The sequence below is a fragment of the Taurulus bubalis genome (assembly GCF_910589615.1).
Source record: "Taurulus bubalis genome assembly, chromosome: 2".
Taxonomy (NCBI): domain Eukaryota; kingdom Metazoa; phylum Chordata; class Actinopteri; order Perciformes; family Cottidae; genus Taurulus; species Taurulus bubalis.
The window spans coordinates 46,586,805-46,605,615 of NC_136590.1; the positions used below are offsets into that span (position 1 = coordinate 46,586,805).

Consider the following 18,811-nt stretch of genomic DNA (forward strand, 5'->3'; position numbering starts at 1 on the left):
ACACCGGAGGATCTGGTGAAGGTTGTTTTTTTACTCAAAGTAGACTGAGTCAAATCACGTAGCTGGGCTTAGCCAACAACGTGAGTTCGTGGTCGTAAGAGACCCAGAATGAAAGAGTTTAAGGAAGAGGACTCTGTATGCAGCGCAGCTTGATGCAGCTGAGATGAGGTGCAGCTGAGATGAGGTGGAGCTGAGATGAGGTGGAGCTGAGATGAGGTGGAGCTGAGCTGAGATGAGGTGGAGCTGGACCTGCAGGTGGAGGTCCAACAGACGTGAGAGGAGCAGCACAGCTTCCTCTGTCCAGTGTTCATACATATTGATAAAGCAGTGTTTCATACATATTGATAAAGCAGTGTTTCAAACATATTGAAAAAGCAGTGTTTCAAACATATTGATAAAGCAGTGTTTCAAACATATTGATAAAGCAGTGTTTCATACATATTGATAAAGCAGTGTTTCAAACATATTGATAAAGCAGTGTTTCATACATATTGATAAAGCAGTGTTTCATACATATTGATAAAGCAGTGTTTCATACATATTGATAAAGCAGTGTTTCAAACATATTGATAAAGCAGTGTTTCATACATATTGATAAAGCAGGACTCACATTTGGCAGATGTAAAGCATACATGTGTATGTTTTTAGTGTTAGTCCATTTTAATTAATTTGTTTAATTAACAGCTCAGGGATGTTCAAGGATCAACTTGTTAGTGCTTTCTGAACATGTTTTGCATTGTCACTTCTGTTTTTGAACAAAGGGTTGGAAATTAATGCTTTTTTGCTTTTTTATCCGATTCATCGATTAATCGAAAAAATAATCAACGATTAATCGATTATTAAAATAATCGTTAGTTGCAGCCCTAGATATTAATGATGATTTACTCTCAGATATTACAATTATTTCATCTCAGATATTAACGATGACAAAATTCTCCAGCTGTTTTAAACCAGAATATTTTCCATTTGAGTGACTTTTCTTTTGTGACCAAACAAATATATTTTTCTTTTGCTTAGCGTGAACGGTGGTCTTGCCAGGGAAAGAGGAGGGTAGGGGGGAGAGTAGGAAAGGCAAGATCTCGCACCTAACCCGGTGGCACTCCGTCGGCTGATTATCCTAGTGATCCCGGAGGGAATGATAATCCTCATCCGATATTGGCATAACGCCTTCGGTCTTTTATCTCACCCCGTGCTATATCGTTAGGTTTTTGTGTTATTTTCAAAATAAGTTATAGGTTTTCAGGGCTCTCAAGTGTCACGCATTGAGCGTGACTGTCACGCATTTCGGTCTTAAGTCACGCCCTCCCGCCACACATCATATTTCTCACGCTGAAAAAAACTCTAGGCTATTTAATGTGCCGCAGCACAAACATGACCTGGTCGCTGCCCTCACCATGGAGGAATCAAGCACGTCTCCCCGAATCCCCTGACAATCAATGAAAAGAGATGGGCGACACGAATAGCCAATCAGAAGAACGTATCTGTTGTATCTGGGTGAAATGTAATCCTCCCGGCCGCGCCTCCGTCCGGGGAGAGAGAGAGAGAGAGAGAGAGAGAGAGAGAGAGAGAGAGAGAGAGAGAGAGAGAGAGATATGTCACTCTGACCTGTCTTAAAAACTTGAGAGCCCTGGGTTTTGTCGAGGGTGTTTTACAGCTTGCGCTCTAGGTCCCCTGCGGTAGGCTGTAACTCCTCTCAACCCTTATCAAGTAGTACGTATATCGTCTATACCTTCTCTCTACCTTTTGACACCATCTCATCATTATGACAAACACTGCAAAAGTCTTCACCCAAAGACACTTCCCTTAAGTCTTCACCCAAAGATACTTACCTTAAGTCTCTTTGGTAGATCAGTCGTCACCTCTGTATCTCACGGTGATGGACAGGGAAAGAGGGTTTAAATTGTTTTAAAGAACCAGAACCTTTGGTTTGGTTTCAGTCCCTTCCAAAGGGTTAGGCTGAGTTTTTATTCAAAGTTCATCTTAGATACAAAAAATTAAATTCAATCAAACAGTTTAAAAGTCACAAGTAACTAAGAGGAAGGGTTAAGTTTAGAGCTGGTGGATAAACACCTCTTCTCTCTTCTCTACTCCTGCACAGAATTGCCAGGCACCCCCCAAAAAACATGCATTCCTACCCCTCTTTTATACACCAGAGTACATAAGTCTTCCTGTCACCAGAGTTGGACAGAGGAGGTTTCACTACCTTATTTGGTAATACTGCCAATGCATGCTCTTAACAAAGGAGAGAACATTTAACACATCTCATTCAAAAAGAGTATATAACATAGCAACTTATAGCGTCCTATGAATTTTATGTGGTCTAATCACAAACTATAATGAAAATAAAAACCAAACAGTATATATATATATATATATATATATATATATATATATATATATATATATATATATATATATATATATTCAAATGGTTATATAGAAAAAGAAAATGATTATACGGTTATAATAGTTAGACCTTTTTACTTTCATATTTTTCCTCGGACACTCAACACTGATTTGTCTCAAGATGCAACAAGTTATTATGTTTGAGATGAATCCACATAATTGATGAACATCTTCAGACGTCTCTTCTGCTCGTTCTGTCTGGAAGCAACACATTTGTTGATTTTCATTTTTTATGTTCCGTTATTCATGAGTAAAACAACACAGTGTTTTGATTGGCTCGCTGCCAGCGGAGCGTCTCTGACTGCAGGAGAGACGGTTTAAACAAGTCCAGTGTTTCCATAGAAACCAGAGCTGAATCTGAGGTGATGTCATCGTCAGTGAGTTTATTCATCCAGGATTTAAAAACTCTTTCCCTCCGGTCTCCTGGACATATGTTCCAGACCCAGCAATACAATCAGCATACAACACGCTGATTGTATACATGTGTATATGTGTATATGCTTATATGTACATATGTATCTTTAATACACTTAATACATACACTTAACTTTAACTTTAACTTAAACACACACGTCACTTTAACATACACTTACATTAATGTTATCTGTTGTCTGAGCACTTTATCCTTATCTGATTTAGACATCATTGCACTGTTGCTGTCGTTGATTGTTGTTTGTCTCGTCTAATGTCTAATGTCTAATGTATCACCTTCCGCCCAACTAAATTCCTTGTTTGTGCAAACATTCCTGGCAATAAACGGTTTCTGATTCTGATTCTGTATACATGTGTATCTGTGTATATGTTTACCTGTAGCTATAACCCTGTGCCCCCCTCCCCGTCTCCCAGGCCAAGAAGAGCCCCTACGCCTTCCTGTGGGACATGGCGGTGCTGGAGTACGCCGCCCTGACGGATGACGACTGCACCATCACCGTGTCGGGGAACGGGATGAGCAGCAAAGGCTACGGCATCGCCATGCAGCACGGCAGCCCCTACCGGGATCTCTTCTCTCAGAAGTAAGTGAGCCTGCAGCCGGAGGGCAGGGCGCCAAAACCCACCTGTTGTTTTCAGGACCACGATCGAGGATAAACTCCAGCGTGAGATGTTCATGACCGTGAGATGTTCACGACCGTGAGATGTTCAGGTACCGTGAGATGTTCGGGTACTGTGAGATGTTCATGACCGTGAGATGTTCATGACCGTGAGATGTTCGGGTACCGTGAGATGTTCATGACCGTGAGATGTTCGGGTACCGTGAGATGTTCAGGTACCGTGAGATGTTCAGGTACCGTGAGATGTTCATGGCCGTGAGATGTTCGGGTACCGTGAGATGTTCAGGTACCGTGAGATGTTCAGGTACCGTGAGATGTTCATGACCGTGAGATGTTCAGGTACCGTGAGATGTTCATGACCGTGAGATGTTCAGGTACCGTGAGATGTTCATGAACGTGAGATGTTCGGGTACCGTGAGATGTTCGGGTACCGTGAGATGTTCGGGTACCGTGAGATGTTCAGGTACCGTGAGATGTTCAGGTACCGTGAGATGTTCATGGCCGTGAGATGTTCAGGTACCGTGAGATGTTCATGACCGTGAGATTTTCGGGTACCGTGAGATGTTCATGACCGTGAGATGTTCAAGTACCGTGAGATGTTCGGGTATCGTGAGATGTTCAGGTACCGTGAGATGTTCAGGTACTGTGAGATGTTCAGGTACCGTGAGATGTTCAGGTACTGTGATCCAGTTGTTGCTTTGGGTCGCTTCCCTTTAAAAGCAGAAGACGTCCTTTTCCTTCCTTCCCTTTCCATCTCTTTCCGTATTGAATAAAGCAGAAATGGCAAAAATAAGTATCTTAAAAACACAGAATAAATTCCCCGTTTGTGAGTTCCTAAATTCATATAATCCAGCAGCTGAGTGAGAAACGTGATACAACGTGAATCCCCTGAACTAAAAGGAGAGAACTAAGTGAGTGTGACTCATTGGTTATTGTTGCCTCAACGACTTCTATTTTTAAGATCAGAACGACTGCAGACTGTAAACGAGATTCATGCTGCAAGCAAACGCTCAGCGGCTTCATTCAGAGATCAGAAAGCGATGTTTTAAAGTCACTTCATGATTCAGTTATGTTTGAGAGAACTCCTCTTCTTCTTCTTCTTCTTCTTCTTCTTCTTCTTCTTCTTCCTCTTCCTCTTCCTCTTCCTCTTCCTCTTCTTCTTCTTCTTCTTCTTCCTCTTCTTCTTCCTCTTCTTCTTCTTCTTCTTCTTCTTCTTCTTCTTCTTCTTCTTCTTCTTCTTCTTCTTCTTCCTCTTCTTCTTCTTCTTCTTCTTCTTCTTCTTCCTCTTCTTCTTCTTCTTCTTCCTCTTCTTCTTCTTCTTCTTCTTCTTCCTCTTCTTCTTCTTCTTCTTCTTCTTCTTCTTCTTCTTCCTCTTCTTCTTCTTCTTCTTCTTCTTCTTCTTCTTCTTCCTCTTCTTCTTCTTCTTCTTCTTCTTCTTCTTCTTCTTTTGGCTGTTCTGACCAGGAAGTTGAACTGAAGCGTTTCTCTTCTGGTTGGCTGCTTATGTAATTGTGTCAGTTATTGTGTTAACGATGGCGGCTGTGTGAGTTTGATCCTCTTCGTCGGCTTCGTTCTTCATCGTCGGCTTCAGGTCAGCGAGGCCTCACGAGGTCTGACTTCTCTCCAACGTGGCGGCGGGAGGCGTTTGAGAGGAAGCGGCTGCTAGCGAAGCTAATCTAGCTCACATGAACCCAGCGCGATGCTAACGGGATTATTCGTGGTGCGATGTGTAAACAGCAATTATCTGATCTCCTGAGGATGATCGCTCAGCAAAGGCTTGAATTTATTTTTGTATGTTTTCAGAGTGAAACCTCCTTTCCAGTACAATTGATCCCAGTGCGAGTGTAAAGAGTTGTGGAGCTCATTTCATAGCTTTCCACAGCATTACATCATGAACTAGAAAATTTCACAAGAAATTTTGAAAGTGTGGCTACTACTGCCGTAAGACGTCACAATATATATATATACATTAACGGTAGTGAGATGTGTTATTGAGGTACATTATTTATATATTCATATTTATATATATATATATATATATATATATATATATATATATATATATATATATATGTATATATATATATATATATATATATATATATATATATATATATATATATATATATATATGCCAACATTAGCTGTGAGGGCTTGATGGTGTAAATATGGGACAGCACTTTGCTGCAACATGTCACGTGATCACACGTGTTCCTCCTGCATGTGTGTGTGTGTGTGCCAGCGTGTCACTGGTTGCCATGGTGACTGCCTTGATTGGCTAACTTAAAACAGGTGTGACATTGTCACAGAGCGGGAGACTGGACTGTGGATTTAATGAGAAAACAACCTTTCAAACTATTGTATTTGATAGACAACCATGGATCTCATCGCGAAAATAACGTAATCATGAGAAGCACAAGACTTCTGAGAACGTTTCCGTCTACTTAAATATTTGTAAGGATTTATAAATGAGAGCGTAAATTCAGTTTGTAAAGTGCTCACGTTTCCGTCATGAGAGAAAATTGTGGTCCGATTTAACATGGAGGTTGATGGAGCAGTTGGCCGGTCTTCATGTCGCTTTCAGGCTTGCTGACAAAACAGTATACATTTGTTGGATTCCACGACGCATGTGTACCACCGGCACAATATTTCCAACGTTTTCATATATAAATTATGCCTCAAAAGTCAATATTGTGGAGTGAATGGCAAAATACAAATACAAAAAGGTTGTTTAGGACACAGCTCCTCCTGCTCTAGCGATGACATCACAGCTCTAACCTTCCCCACACACACCCATTGTAAACTCTGAAATGGTTCCCACATTTTCCTAAACTTGAACAATAATTACATGAAAACTGTGCTAGCTATCAAAAAATGCCCAATTGGGCAAATAAACTCCAGACTTTTGTCAACGTTTTAAACTTTAAATCATTTCTCTACGATACATTATGACGAGTCACTGTGGGCACAAAGATGTATGTTTTTTTGCTCTCTTCAGTCCGAAACCCAAGTCAAGTTAATGGGACAATTTCTCGCCGTTTTTCACACTTTTCGGGGAAATGGCCGGTAGTAGTAGCCACACTTTCAAAATTTCTGAAATTTTCTAGTTATTATTAAGCCCGCAAGAGAACATGAAGTGCGCTTGCTGCAGGGGTCTAAACTCGTAGTTTAGTTGTCTAAAACCTGAGTATAGTATGGACTTAATGTTGCTTATGGAACTTCATTGGCTCACACCAAGCAAACAAAAATAACACAATTTGGGATTTTTAACCCAGATTTGGATGAATTCGTTGCAAAGTGTTGAACTAGTCCTTTAAAGCTGAGCAGCCTTCAGGAGTCAAACATGTGAGCAAACTGTTGGAACTTAATTCTCAGAAGTTCTGTGAGTTTTTTCCATCTCGTTGGCTGCTGCCGTCACAGGAAATGACTTTATCCACCTTCACATTGAAGAATGGAATGTGGGTTTGAGTTTCACTGGAATCAGAGCAGGTGTGTCACACCTGGCCTCACACCTGGCCTCCAGCGAGAGCCAGCAGCGCTCTGAAAGGCCTGTGAAGTCGTGAGGAGGGCAGCGATTACACGGCAGCCGGCAGCGGGAACCCGTTTGATGTCTGGCCCTTAACACAAGGAGCCGGCGTGTTACGCAACATGGGACTGTGAGATGGAGCGGCAGCGCTAATAGAGACGCTAACGCGCCGCATTAAGCGGCTGCTTGCTGTTATTAGCGGTTCAGCCACGCTGAGGGGAGCAGCCTCTCTGGGGTGTTGAGCTCCCTGTGGCTGCGTGGGAGGAAGCAACACACACACACAGACACACACACACACACACACACACACACACACACACACACACTCCAAAAGTGTGTCAACGTCGCTTCTGACTGCCATACTCATCCTCCTCTTCCTCTCTCGTGGGATCCTCCCTCGTCTTCTCGGGCCGTGTTCACAAAGCCGGGACAACCCTGTTTCTCAGAGCTGCTCCTCAAAGCGTTGGTTCTGCTTCTGGAGGAACGAACCGATGACGTCCTGTCAGGTGTACGCGCTTCTTACCGTCCACAGGGACAGAGTTGCCCTTCTGACAACTTTTATAACAACGGTAGTGATCGATTTTTATTCAGGTGTCAACCTCCGGTTCTGAAGAGTGAAGTCAAAGCTTCATGTGTTAAAAGTGACTCTCTCCTGACCACCAGGGGGCGACTCCTCTGGTTGTATAGAAGTCTATGCTTCATGTGGTAAAGCTGCATTCTCTCTCCTGACCACCAGGGGGCGACTCCTCTGGTTGTATAGAAGTCTATGCTTCATGTGGTAAAGCTGCATTCTCTCTCCTGACCACCAGGGGGCGACTCCTCTGGTTGTATAGAAGTCTATGCTTCATGTGGTAAAGCTGCATTCTCTCTCCTGACCACCAGGGGGCGACTCCTCTGGTTGTATAGAAGTCTATGCTTCATGTGGTAAAGCTGCATTCTCTCTCCTGACCACCAGGGGGCGACTCCTCTGGTTGTATAGAAGTCTATGCTTCATGTGGTAAAGCTGCATTCTCTCTCCTGACCACCAGGGGGCGACTCCTCTGGTTGTATAGAAGTCTATGCTTCATGTGGTAAAGCTGCATTCTCTCTCCTGACCACCAGGGGGCGACTCCTCTGGTTGTATAGAAGTCTATGCTTCATGTGGTAAAGCTGCATTCTCTCTCCTGACCACCAGGGGGCGACTCCTCTGGTTGTATAGAAGTCTATGCTTCATGTGGTAAAGCTGCATTCTCTCTCCTGACCACCAGGGGGCGACTCCTCTGGTTGTATAGAAGTCTATGCTTCATGTGGTAAAGCTGCATTCTCTCTCCTGACCACCAGGGGGCGACTCCTCTGGTTGTATAGAAGTCTATGCTTCATGTGGTAAAGCTGCATTCTCTCTCCTGACCACCAGGGGGCGACTCCTCTGGTTGTATAGAAGTCTATGCTTCATGTGTTAAAGCTGCATTCTCTCTCCTGACCACCAGGGGGCGACTCCTCTGGTTGTATAGAAGTCTATGCTTCATGTGTTAAAGCTGCATTCTCTCTCCTGACCACCAGGGGGCGACTCCTCTGGTTGTATAGAAGTCTATGCTTCATGTGTTAAAGCTGCATTCTCTCTCCTGACCACCAGGGGGTGACTCCTCTGGTTGTATAGAAGTCTATGCTTCATGTGTTAAAGCTGCATTCTCTCTCCTGACCACTCCTTGTGACCTTGTAGATCTCCTTGTGTCCTCCTTGTGTCCTTGTGATCTCCTTGTGTCCTCCTTGTGATCTCCTTGTGTCCTCCTTGTGATCTCCTTGTGTCCTCCTTGTGTCCTCATTGTGATCTCCTTGTGTCCTCCTTGTGTCCTTGTGTCCTCCTTGTGACCTCCTCCTGACCTCCTTGTGTCCTCCTTGTGTCCTTGTGATCTCCTTGTGTCCTCCTTGTGATCTCCTTGTGTCCTCCTTGTGATCTCCTTGTGTCCTCCTTGTGTCCCCCTTGTGACCTTCTTGTGTCCTCCTTGTGTCCTTGTGTCCTCCTTGTGACCTCCTCCTGACCTCCTTGTATCCTCCTTGTGTCCTCCTTGTGATCTCCTTGTGTCCTCCTTGTGTCCTTGTGATCTCCTTGTGTCCTCCTTGTGTCCGTGTGTCCTCCGTGTGTCCTCCTTGTGTCCTCCTTGTGTCCTTGTGTCCTCCTTGTGTCCTCATTGTGTCCTCCTTGTGACCTCCTTGTGTCCTCCTTGTGACCTCCTTGTGACCTCCTTGTGTCCTCCTTGTGACCTCCTCCTGTCCTCCTCCTGACCTCCTTGTGTCCTCCTTGTGTCCTCGTGTCCTCCTTGTGACCTCCTTGTGTCCTTGTGTCCTCCTTGTGTCCTCCTGTCCTCCTTGTGTCCTCCTGTCCTCCTTGTGTCTTCCTTTTGACCTCCTTGTGTCCTCCTTGTGTCCTCCTGTCCTCCTTGTGTCTTCCTTTTGACCTCCTTGTGTCCTCCTTGTGTCCTTGTGTCCTCCTCCTGTCCTCCTTGTGTCCTCCTTTTGACCTCCTTGTGTCCTCCTTGTGTCCTTGTGTCTTCCTTTTGACCTCCTTGTGTCCTCCTTGTGTCCTCCTTGTGTCCTCCTTGTGTCCTTGTGTCCTCCTCCTGTCCTCCTTGTGTCCTCCTTTTGACCTCCTTGTGTCCTCCTTGTGTCCTCCTTGTGTCCTTGTGTCCTCCTTTTGACCTCCTTGTGTCCTCCTTTTGACCTCCTTGTGTCCTCCTTGTGACCTCCTTGTGTCCTCCTGTCCTCCTCCTGTCCTCCTCCTGACCTCCTGCACCTCCTCTCTGGAGCCTGACTGGTTTCATCGAGTCTTCATTGTTTGTCCGCTCCTCCTCTCCCTCCTCCTCCTCACTCTTCCTCGTTAATTAAGCGGTTCTGTGTTTATTTAGGGATTAATTTGTGGCTCTGAATGGAGACAAAACCGCAAGTTATTAACGGATATTCCTCCAGCGGCGTCCAGCAGCGTCCTCGCAGCACAGCGCTCAGGGACGACCAAGAATAAAGTCTCCCGGTGTTAACCGGAGGGCAGGGCTATTGTTCAAGGAAACCATTACCAAACCATCACTTTTAATAGCCAGGCCCATAACTGCTGCATTCACTCTATCCTGGGTTTCCGTTCCATAATCCTGATGTTAATAACCTTTGCAGACGTTGTTGCTTCTGCGGCTCCTTTGTGCCGTGGATCTATTGAGCCGTGCGGTGTTCGGTCAGAGCGCTGAGCTTCAGCGCGTTGCTGCATTCAGCGCGTTGCTGTCCTCCAGCGCGTTGCTGCCCTCCAGCGCGTTGCTGTCCTCCAGCGCGTTGCTGTCCTCCAGCGCGTTGCTGACCTGCAGCGCGTTGCTGTCCTTCAGCGTGTTGCTGTCCTTCAGCACGTTGCTGTCCTTCAGCGCGTTGCTGTCCTTCAGTGCGTTGCTGTCCTTCAGTGCGTTGCTGACCTGCAACGCGTTGCTGTCCTTCAGTGCGTTGCTGACCTGCAACGCGTTGCTGACCTGCAACGCGTTGCTGTCCTTCAGCGCGTTGTTGCATTCAGCGCGTTGCTGTCCTCCAGCGCGTTGCTGCCTTCAGCGCGTTGCTGTCCTTCAGCACGTCTTGTGGTTCTTAGTGATAATGAAGTGTAATATTAATAAATGACATGAAGTCATGTGACCGTGTTCACTTCCGGGTTTGATAAGTTGAAAGAAAGTGAACACACAATCTCTTCATGTGAGTCTTTATCTCTTTTCTGATCCTAACGATGACATCATCATAATTCATATAGATATTATGTAAAGCTATTTTATAATAGTTTTAATATTGTGAGGAAAATAATGAGTTTTCATGACGAGATTGTAAACTAATCTGGTTCTAAATCTTTTTCATGACCTCCCCCCTCCTCCTCATCCTCATCCTCTTCCTCCCCTCCCTCCTCAGGATCCTGGAGCTGCAGGAGCGCGGCGACCTGGACATCCTGAAGCAGAAGTGGTGGCCCCGGGCGGGCCGCTGTGACCTCAGCAGCCTGGCCGGCGGCGCCCACCCTGACGGCCGCTCCCTGAAGCTGCACAGCTTCGCCGGCGTGTTCTGCATCCTGGCCGCCGGGCTGCTGCTGGCCTGCCTGGTGGCCGCGCTGGAGGCCTGGTGGAACCACGGCGACCGCTGCCGGAGCCGGGAGCAGCCCAAAGAGGTGACCGAGCACAGGGCCCGGCGGACGGGCCCGCGGGGGGAGGACACTGCCACACTCTACTTTAAGGATCCGGCCGCTGACGCGAGCCCCGACTTAGTGGAGCTCCAGTACACCCAGCTGTAGCGGAGAGGGGTAGGAGGCGGCGTTAGGGCCGGAGAGGCGAGGTAGGACAGGGTAGCGCACGCTTTGGGCCGCTGATTGAAATCAAATTTGGTCTCTTATTATTCCCCCTCTTCCATGTATTTTCTTTAATCCGCCCATCGCTCCCCTCCCACCGAACTTACAGACTTCTGTTTCTGTTTGACTTGTCGTCTAAACACACGGAGCACACGCCACGGAGCATGACCTCTACTAACACACGCATGACACCTCAGCTGCTCCTGAGGCTTGATGCACACACACGCGAGGCCTTCGTCACACACACACACACACACTCCAGGCCTTCATCACACACACACACACACACACACACACACACACACACACACACACACACTCCAGGCCTTCATCACACACACACACACACACACACACACACACACACACACACACACACACACACACACACACACACACTCTCCAGGCCTTCATCACACTGAATTGTTAAATTCTTAAATTGTTTTATAGCTATAGAGTTAAAAGGTTCTAGAGTTAAACAGTTAAATATTGATATAGTTCTAGAGTTAAACAGTTAAATATTGATATAGTTCTAGAGTTAAACAGTCATAAAGCCCAGTGTGGCTGTTAGCATGCGCTGTGGCTGTTAGCATGCGCCGCAGCGAGCCTCCTGCTACGAACACCTGCAGACTTTAATGATTCATCTTCGTGCCCATTCAAGTGCTCGCTATTGAGTTATTGTTATGAACTCATTTTCCAGCGAGGCGCTAACGTGGGCTCTGAGCAGAGATTGTAATTAGCAGACTCGTTCAGCTCGTTCAGGCGGAGGACGAGGACGCACACTTTCTTTTACTCTTTCTGACTGTTCTTGTCCCGTTTCAGTGTGAAATGTGGATGAGACGTCAAGAGACCACAGAGTAGTCTATCCCATCACCTTGCTGCGGCTCGCCCTGGGCTTTGACATTAGCAGTGACATCATCACAGTTAGAGCAAAGCGGTGCTGATGCTGCTCATACACACTAAGTGCCTCCTCAATAAAAACCACACAGAGGTCAATTAGCACATCGCTCTCTTTCTAATGGAAGGGAAGCCACTTCAGCGGCTAATAGTTACACCTTTGGGTTTCTAGAGGAAAGGCAGTTCATTAAACATGAATTCCCTCTAATCAATATTAATGAACACTGACAATAATGACTTGATGGAAACATCTGATAGTTGATATGTGTTTAGTAGAAATAGATATCAATTAACAGTACTGAACTGCTCTGTCATCACAACGGTCCCCATTATGCTGATGTAATGAATTAGAGGGTTGAGCACATTGTTATATGTTGTTTCAAGTTATTTCTTCATCAGAAAACGACCTAAAATGATGGTGCGTCATGTTGTGTCCCAGTTCCACACGATGTGCTGTTATTAACATTCATGGAAAGGTATCATCTAAAAACCTGTTTTTTGTGTTCTGAACAATTTGAAAAGTTGGGTAGTCCTGGCACTAATGTTGGCAACAAGTCACGAAAATTTGAAATCTTTGCAAAAGGACAATATTCTCTATATTTTAGCTCCTCCTCCAACTCCTGAAGGAAAGTCCTGTTTCTTTAGCTGCTGTCTCAGGGTTTAGAGCTATACAGTTAAATAGTTAAATAGTTAAATAGTTTCATTATTATCTAGTTAAATGGTTGTATAGTTAAATAGTTATACAGTTAAATAGTTATAGAGTTATATAATTCATTAGTTATAGAGTTAAATAATTACAATCAAATTACAATCAAATTGTCAAATTGTTATATAGCTATAGAGTTAAAAGGTTATATAGGTACCGAGTTATATAGTTCTAGAGTTAAATAGTTAAATATTATTAGTTATAGAGTTAAATAGTCATATTGTTAAATATTTATAGTTATTTAGTTGTATAGTTAAATGGTCACATTGTCTGGAACTGGGCCTCGACCTTGTTGAGGCGACAATTGAACACAAACTGACCTCAGACTAGAGTTCCTACCTCCACACAACACCTGAACACACCTGAACACAACCACACCTGAACACACCTGAACACACCTGAACACACCTGAACACACCTGAACACACCTGAACACAACCACACCTGAACACACCTGAACACAACCACACCTGAACACAACCACACCTGAACACAACAACACCTGAACACAACCACACCTGAACACAACCACACCTGAACACACCTGAACACAACCTGAACACAACCACACCTGAACACACCTGAACACAACCACACCTGAACACACCTGAACACAACCACACCTGAACACAACCACACCTGAACACAACCACACCTGAACACACCTGAACACAACAACACCTGAACACAACCACACCTGAACACAACCATACCTGAACACAACAACACCTGAACACAACCACACATGAACACAATCACACCTGAACACAACCATACCTGAACACAACCACACCTGAACACAACCACACCTGAACACAACAACACCTGAACACAACCACACCTGAACACAACCACACCTGAACACAACAACACCTGAACACAACCACACCTGAACACAACCACACCTGAACATCTGAACACAACCACACCTGAACACCTCCAGCAGACACACACACGGGGAGGCTCTTGGATCCGTAAACTACAGTGTGAGCAGGCGGTGCACGTTGTGGGTTCGTGGCCCTTTAGCAATAAGATGTGTCTCCAGCATCCCTCCCATAACCTCTGGTTCTGTCACTGTCACGTCTTATTGCTAATTATATGTCAATGTGGACGCCGTGTTCTCTATCTCCTCTCCTTCTCTCCATCCATCCATTTTATTTACACTTGACTGTCTATGATCTCGTGCAGGTTACTAAGGATTACAGACTGGCAAGGGTTTCTGGTCCATTGACATATAATGACATTACAACTGCTTCATCGGAGGGGAGGAGGGACATTTGGACAGACAGAGAGAGAGGCTGGGATGAAGCAGAAGCTATTGATACAGGTCAGACTAGACCTCTATGCAACTATCACAAATAAAAACACAAAACAAGACATATCTGTGCCGTCGCCAAGGTCCTTCTGTTTGATTTGAGGTGAATTGTAAACTAACAACTGAGCAGAAACGTGTCTTCGACCTGATTCTGAGTTCTGGAAATAAATCTTGGATTTGTCCTTCAGAAATATTCCAGTAAATATAAACAAATGTAAAACATGCAGAGCTTTTGTATTTAAAGCACAAATGGAAATAATTAATTTCTTTCTCCATTTCAACCATAACAAACCCCAATATGATACAATATCCAACAATCTATATACTTTGTCACTTAAAACTATTTGTTGCAGGTGATGTCATACTTCTCAAAGTTTTCCTTGAAAAATGACGCTTAATGAGACATTTTGTCATTAAAGTTTCCGGTAGCTCATTAAAGCTCCAACCGATAAAACCAATGAAGCCAATCCATTACCTTATCAGAAACATGAACAGGAAGTTATTTCCAGAACCGAACAGGACGTTCTCTGTGCCAAATTAATTTGGTTCTTGATCTAAAAACAGAACGCTTGGTCTTAATTACAATTGATTGATTTATTTTTGGGTGTTTTTTCTCTTTGCAAACGACGTGATAATGAAAGCGTTAATTGATGCCGGGCCTTGGCTGCTCCTTAACACTGTCAGTAGAAACCCTCCTGGTTCTTATACCGCCTTTCTGTTTCTCCTTGCTTTGTTTCAGTCGGCCATCTTTTAACTGTGAACACATTTCATAAGGGCTGACCTTTGACCTCACTTGTACGTGTTGCTTCACGTGTTGAACGGAACAAACGGCGGTTACACTGTGAGGGAAATCACACGGAACCCTGCACACAAGCTCACTGCCTTCTCATGCAGTCCTGTTTTAAAACCACAACAACTCAATCATATTCATAGCCCGATATGAACCATAATGACTCAACAAGATATGCACTGGTACAAGTTCTAAAATGTCAATATTTGTCTCATTAAAATAGAAAATCTGTGCGAAGAAAAGCTAAATGTTAAGGAACTCGGAGAGATGCGTTGGGTTGAGTGGTTGATGACATCATCAGAGCGGCTGCATCCAAGATGTTGAAGCAGAATATTTCTCAGCGGTAGAATTGCTCCGGAGGCAGATCTTTAAGTCCCAAAGTACCTCGACCTCGGAGCTCGTGCTACTCGGCTAAGTAGACTTTGAATCAGCGAAGCCAGACTCAGGCAGAGCAGGAAGCCTCAGGTTTCACAGCTAAGCTAAGGAGGCTAATAACCCCTGGAACCTAATGAGGAACCTGGACTGCACAGACGGGAATATGAATGAAGGGGATCGTCCATTGTGACGGCTGCAGCTTTAATGGAGCTGCAGGTCGGAGGAAGAACTAATGAGCTCCACGTCAGAGCCGGGCTTTGGTGCAGGGTGGACGCAGAAAAGGTATATATATATATATATATATATATATATATATATATATATATATATATATATATATATATATATATATATATATACCATAAGAACCCGGACCCATTTCTGCTTCAAGGAACATGATGGGGACATGATCCAGACTGAATAAAACACATAGAACACATTTCTGACATATTGAAAATGTTAGATAAATGTTACATTGGGCATTAATTGTCAAAACAAAAAAAAGTATTAATAATTACATAACTATAACATGATTTTTTTGGTTTACATTTCTTTTAACATGCTTTGGATTGAACAATATAAAATATGTCAGCTAAATATCATGGAATCAGACAAGCTAACTGATCAGATCATAATCATTTTTCGTGTTGTGCATATGTGTCACACAAATGTTCTCACAGCCGGTTCAACACATTAAAGGAATGTTAGTTAAGATTTATGATTCTTAAACGGGTAAATATTACCTTTAACAATGAAAATCAAGCTTTTTAAATTGAGAAGCCGTCCTCACCGAGCTCAGCCCCTCCACAGAGGGAGAGCGGTTCAGCGCCCACTCAGCCCTCCTTGAGGAGCTGTTCCCAACCCAACGCTTCCTCCGGCTGCGCTTGTTCTCCTTAACGACCGGCTGAGGTTTAATCCCCAGCGCTTATTTATGTATTTGGGTTTGACACCTTTTCTTTTTTAATGAGACCTGACAGAACAACCTGCAGTGAGGTGCTTTAATGAGAGGAGCGCGTGTGTCCCTTTAAGAGGAGGCGCTGCTTCCTGTTTAACGCCACAGGAAGTGCTTCCTCCGCCGCGCCGCCTGGACAGGAAGCTGTCTGAAATATTATATTATGATATTATGATATTATAGTGTAGCCAAACCAGCTCCTATTGCTGCTTCACAATAAAAGCCTTGTTTCTTTAAAGCAGCAGGAGGAAATGCTTTTATGACTACAATAAATAACAGTGTATTCACAATGTTATCATAACGTGTGTTTGAAAGGATTATTACCTTCAAAATGTAAATATCTAAATGAAGAGATCATTTCCTCCATAGTAGATGTGCATTGTTCTGAATATCGCTCGTGTCCCGTGACGAGCGACCGTGACTAATACCATCGTACCTCCTGGGTTGAACCCAATGCTGGAGCCACGGCGTGCTGCGTTCAGGGACGCTGCGTTCAGGGACGCTGCGTTCAGGGGCGCTGCGTTCAGGGACGCTGCGTTCAGGGACGCTGCGTTCAGGGACGCTGCGTTCAGGGACGCTGCGTTCAGGGACGCTGCGTTCAGGGACGCTGCGTTCAGGGGCGCTGCGTTCAGGGACGCTGCGTTCAGGGACGCTGCGTTCAGGGACGCTGCGTTCAGGGACGCTGCGTTCAGGGACGCTGCGTTCAGGGGCGCTGCGTTCAGGGACGCTGCGCTCAGGGACGCTGCGTTTTGTTGTGAAGTGGCTGCTTTGTTTCACGACTTCCTCCAGACGCACAAATTCACTCGCGAAACATAAACCAGTCTTTAACCCTCTGATCCCCAAAAACCCTCCGGCGGGACGCAAACCCACAATGTTTATCACAGAAGTCGTTATCGTCAGATTCGCATCACTTTCTGTCTGAAGAATCTGTTGAAACGAAGCTTAGAAATTATGACATTTCATCAAAAACATTGTATTCTTTGTGTCGTCTTTTTAGCCCAAAGCCTCGCAGCGCTTCTTTAAAAAAGAAAAGAAAAATAATCTGTTTTTTTTTAAATGGAAGCGTAACTATCTCCATAACCACAGGATTGATTGACGTCATTTAAATTGCTTCAATACCGTAACCCTTCACATCTCTAGAACCTTTTCAATACCCAGCATGCCTGAATCAGACACTGCTTTTGCATAAGATAAGTCATTTTTCCATTTCTGAACCGTTCTTTGACTGAAGCTCCTAACAGGCCAAAGCTTTGTTGGGTTGTGAGAAAGAACAGGAAGTGACCACAGAGGAGAGGCTGCGTCGCCTTCAGAGGGTTAAATCTAACGTAGAATATTCACGATATCCACCTGAGGTCAAATGAAAGTCTTACAGAAGTCTGTGAACGCACCGCGTGGTGAAACCTTTGAGCCTTCCTGCTTTAAGCTCCGCCTCCAGCGTCTTCACAACAAAGCGCCGCTGGGCTCCAGCACTGTTTCCTCCAGGCATCAAACCTTAATATTCACCGGCCAAGTTTGATTTCAAGGTGCACACGCAGAAGGTTTCTGTCTGGTCGCGTCACGGGAACCAAGACCTGAACCGGACGCAGTCTGAGAATCCGGCCCATCGCCAATCTCAGCCTCTGTGTCCCTCCCACTTCCTCTCCCCTCTCCTCCTCCCCCCCCCCCCCCCCCCCCCCCCTCCCTCCAGGACAAGGAGGTGAACCTGGAGCAGGTGCAGCGTCGTATGAACAGTCTTTTGGACGAGGACTCGGCCCACAAGCAGATCCCCGGCCCCTCTATCGAGATCTCTGCGCTGGACATCGGCAGCATGCGGCCCAGCCAGGGGTCGCTGATGCCGGGGTCCGAGTACCCGCCCTCGGGGGGCCACGCCGGGACCACCTTCCTCCCCGGGGAGGCGGGGGGGCCTCCTCCTCATCCTCACCACCCTCATCACCATGGGGGGACCCTCGGCAGGACCCTGGCTCTGTCCCCGGGCCCTGGCAGCAGCCTCAGCGGCTCCATGCAGTGCAAACACAGGGCCAACGGGGGGCTCTTCCGGCAGAGCCCTGGCAAGACCCCCATGCCGATGTCCTACCAGGCAGTCTCCGCAGGACCCATACCCGAAGCCATTGAGGCCGCCCACAGCACGTCCATATAGGGGGGGCTGGACTTTATTGTGATTGAGAAAAGTTATTGTTGAAGAAAAACAAACATAAACAGGGTTCATACGGCCATAAAACCTGGAAACGTCATGGGATTTTAAAATGGTTATTTCCAGGCCTGGAAAAGTCCCCCCCTCCCCCCTGAAAAAAATCCCCAAACTTTTGGAAAAGTCATGGAAATTTGGTTTAAAGTCATGGAATCCATTGGTCACAATGTGTATGAACCCTGATGTATGTAAAAAGTGAAAAAAAAATGAAAAAAAGATTTTGTATCTCACTTCCTGTTCAGAAACGCCGATGTAAAAAAGAAAAGAAGAAAAAAGC

At 45.2% G+C, this 18,811-nt stretch overlaps 1 protein-coding gene across 1 annotated transcript in view; it reads left to right on the forward strand.

Moving 5' to 3' along the window:
• LOC306753656 (glutamate receptor ionotropic, delta-1-like) overlaps window positions 1-18,483 on the forward strand; it is a gene marked incomplete at both ends in the record, with an annotated part of 299,744 nt that extends 281,261 nt beyond the window's left edge. Inside the window, 3 exons of the mRNA XM_079237551.1 lie at window positions 3,253-3,419; window positions 10,885-11,134; window positions 18,034-18,483. Of these exons, the coding sequence (XP_079093677.1) occupies window positions 3,253-3,419; window positions 10,885-11,134; window positions 18,034-18,483 (867 nt within the window). The remainder of the gene's footprint in view (window positions 1-3,252; window positions 3,420-10,884; window positions 11,135-18,033) is intronic.
• Between the last annotated feature and the right edge of the window lie 328 nt (window positions 18,484-18,811).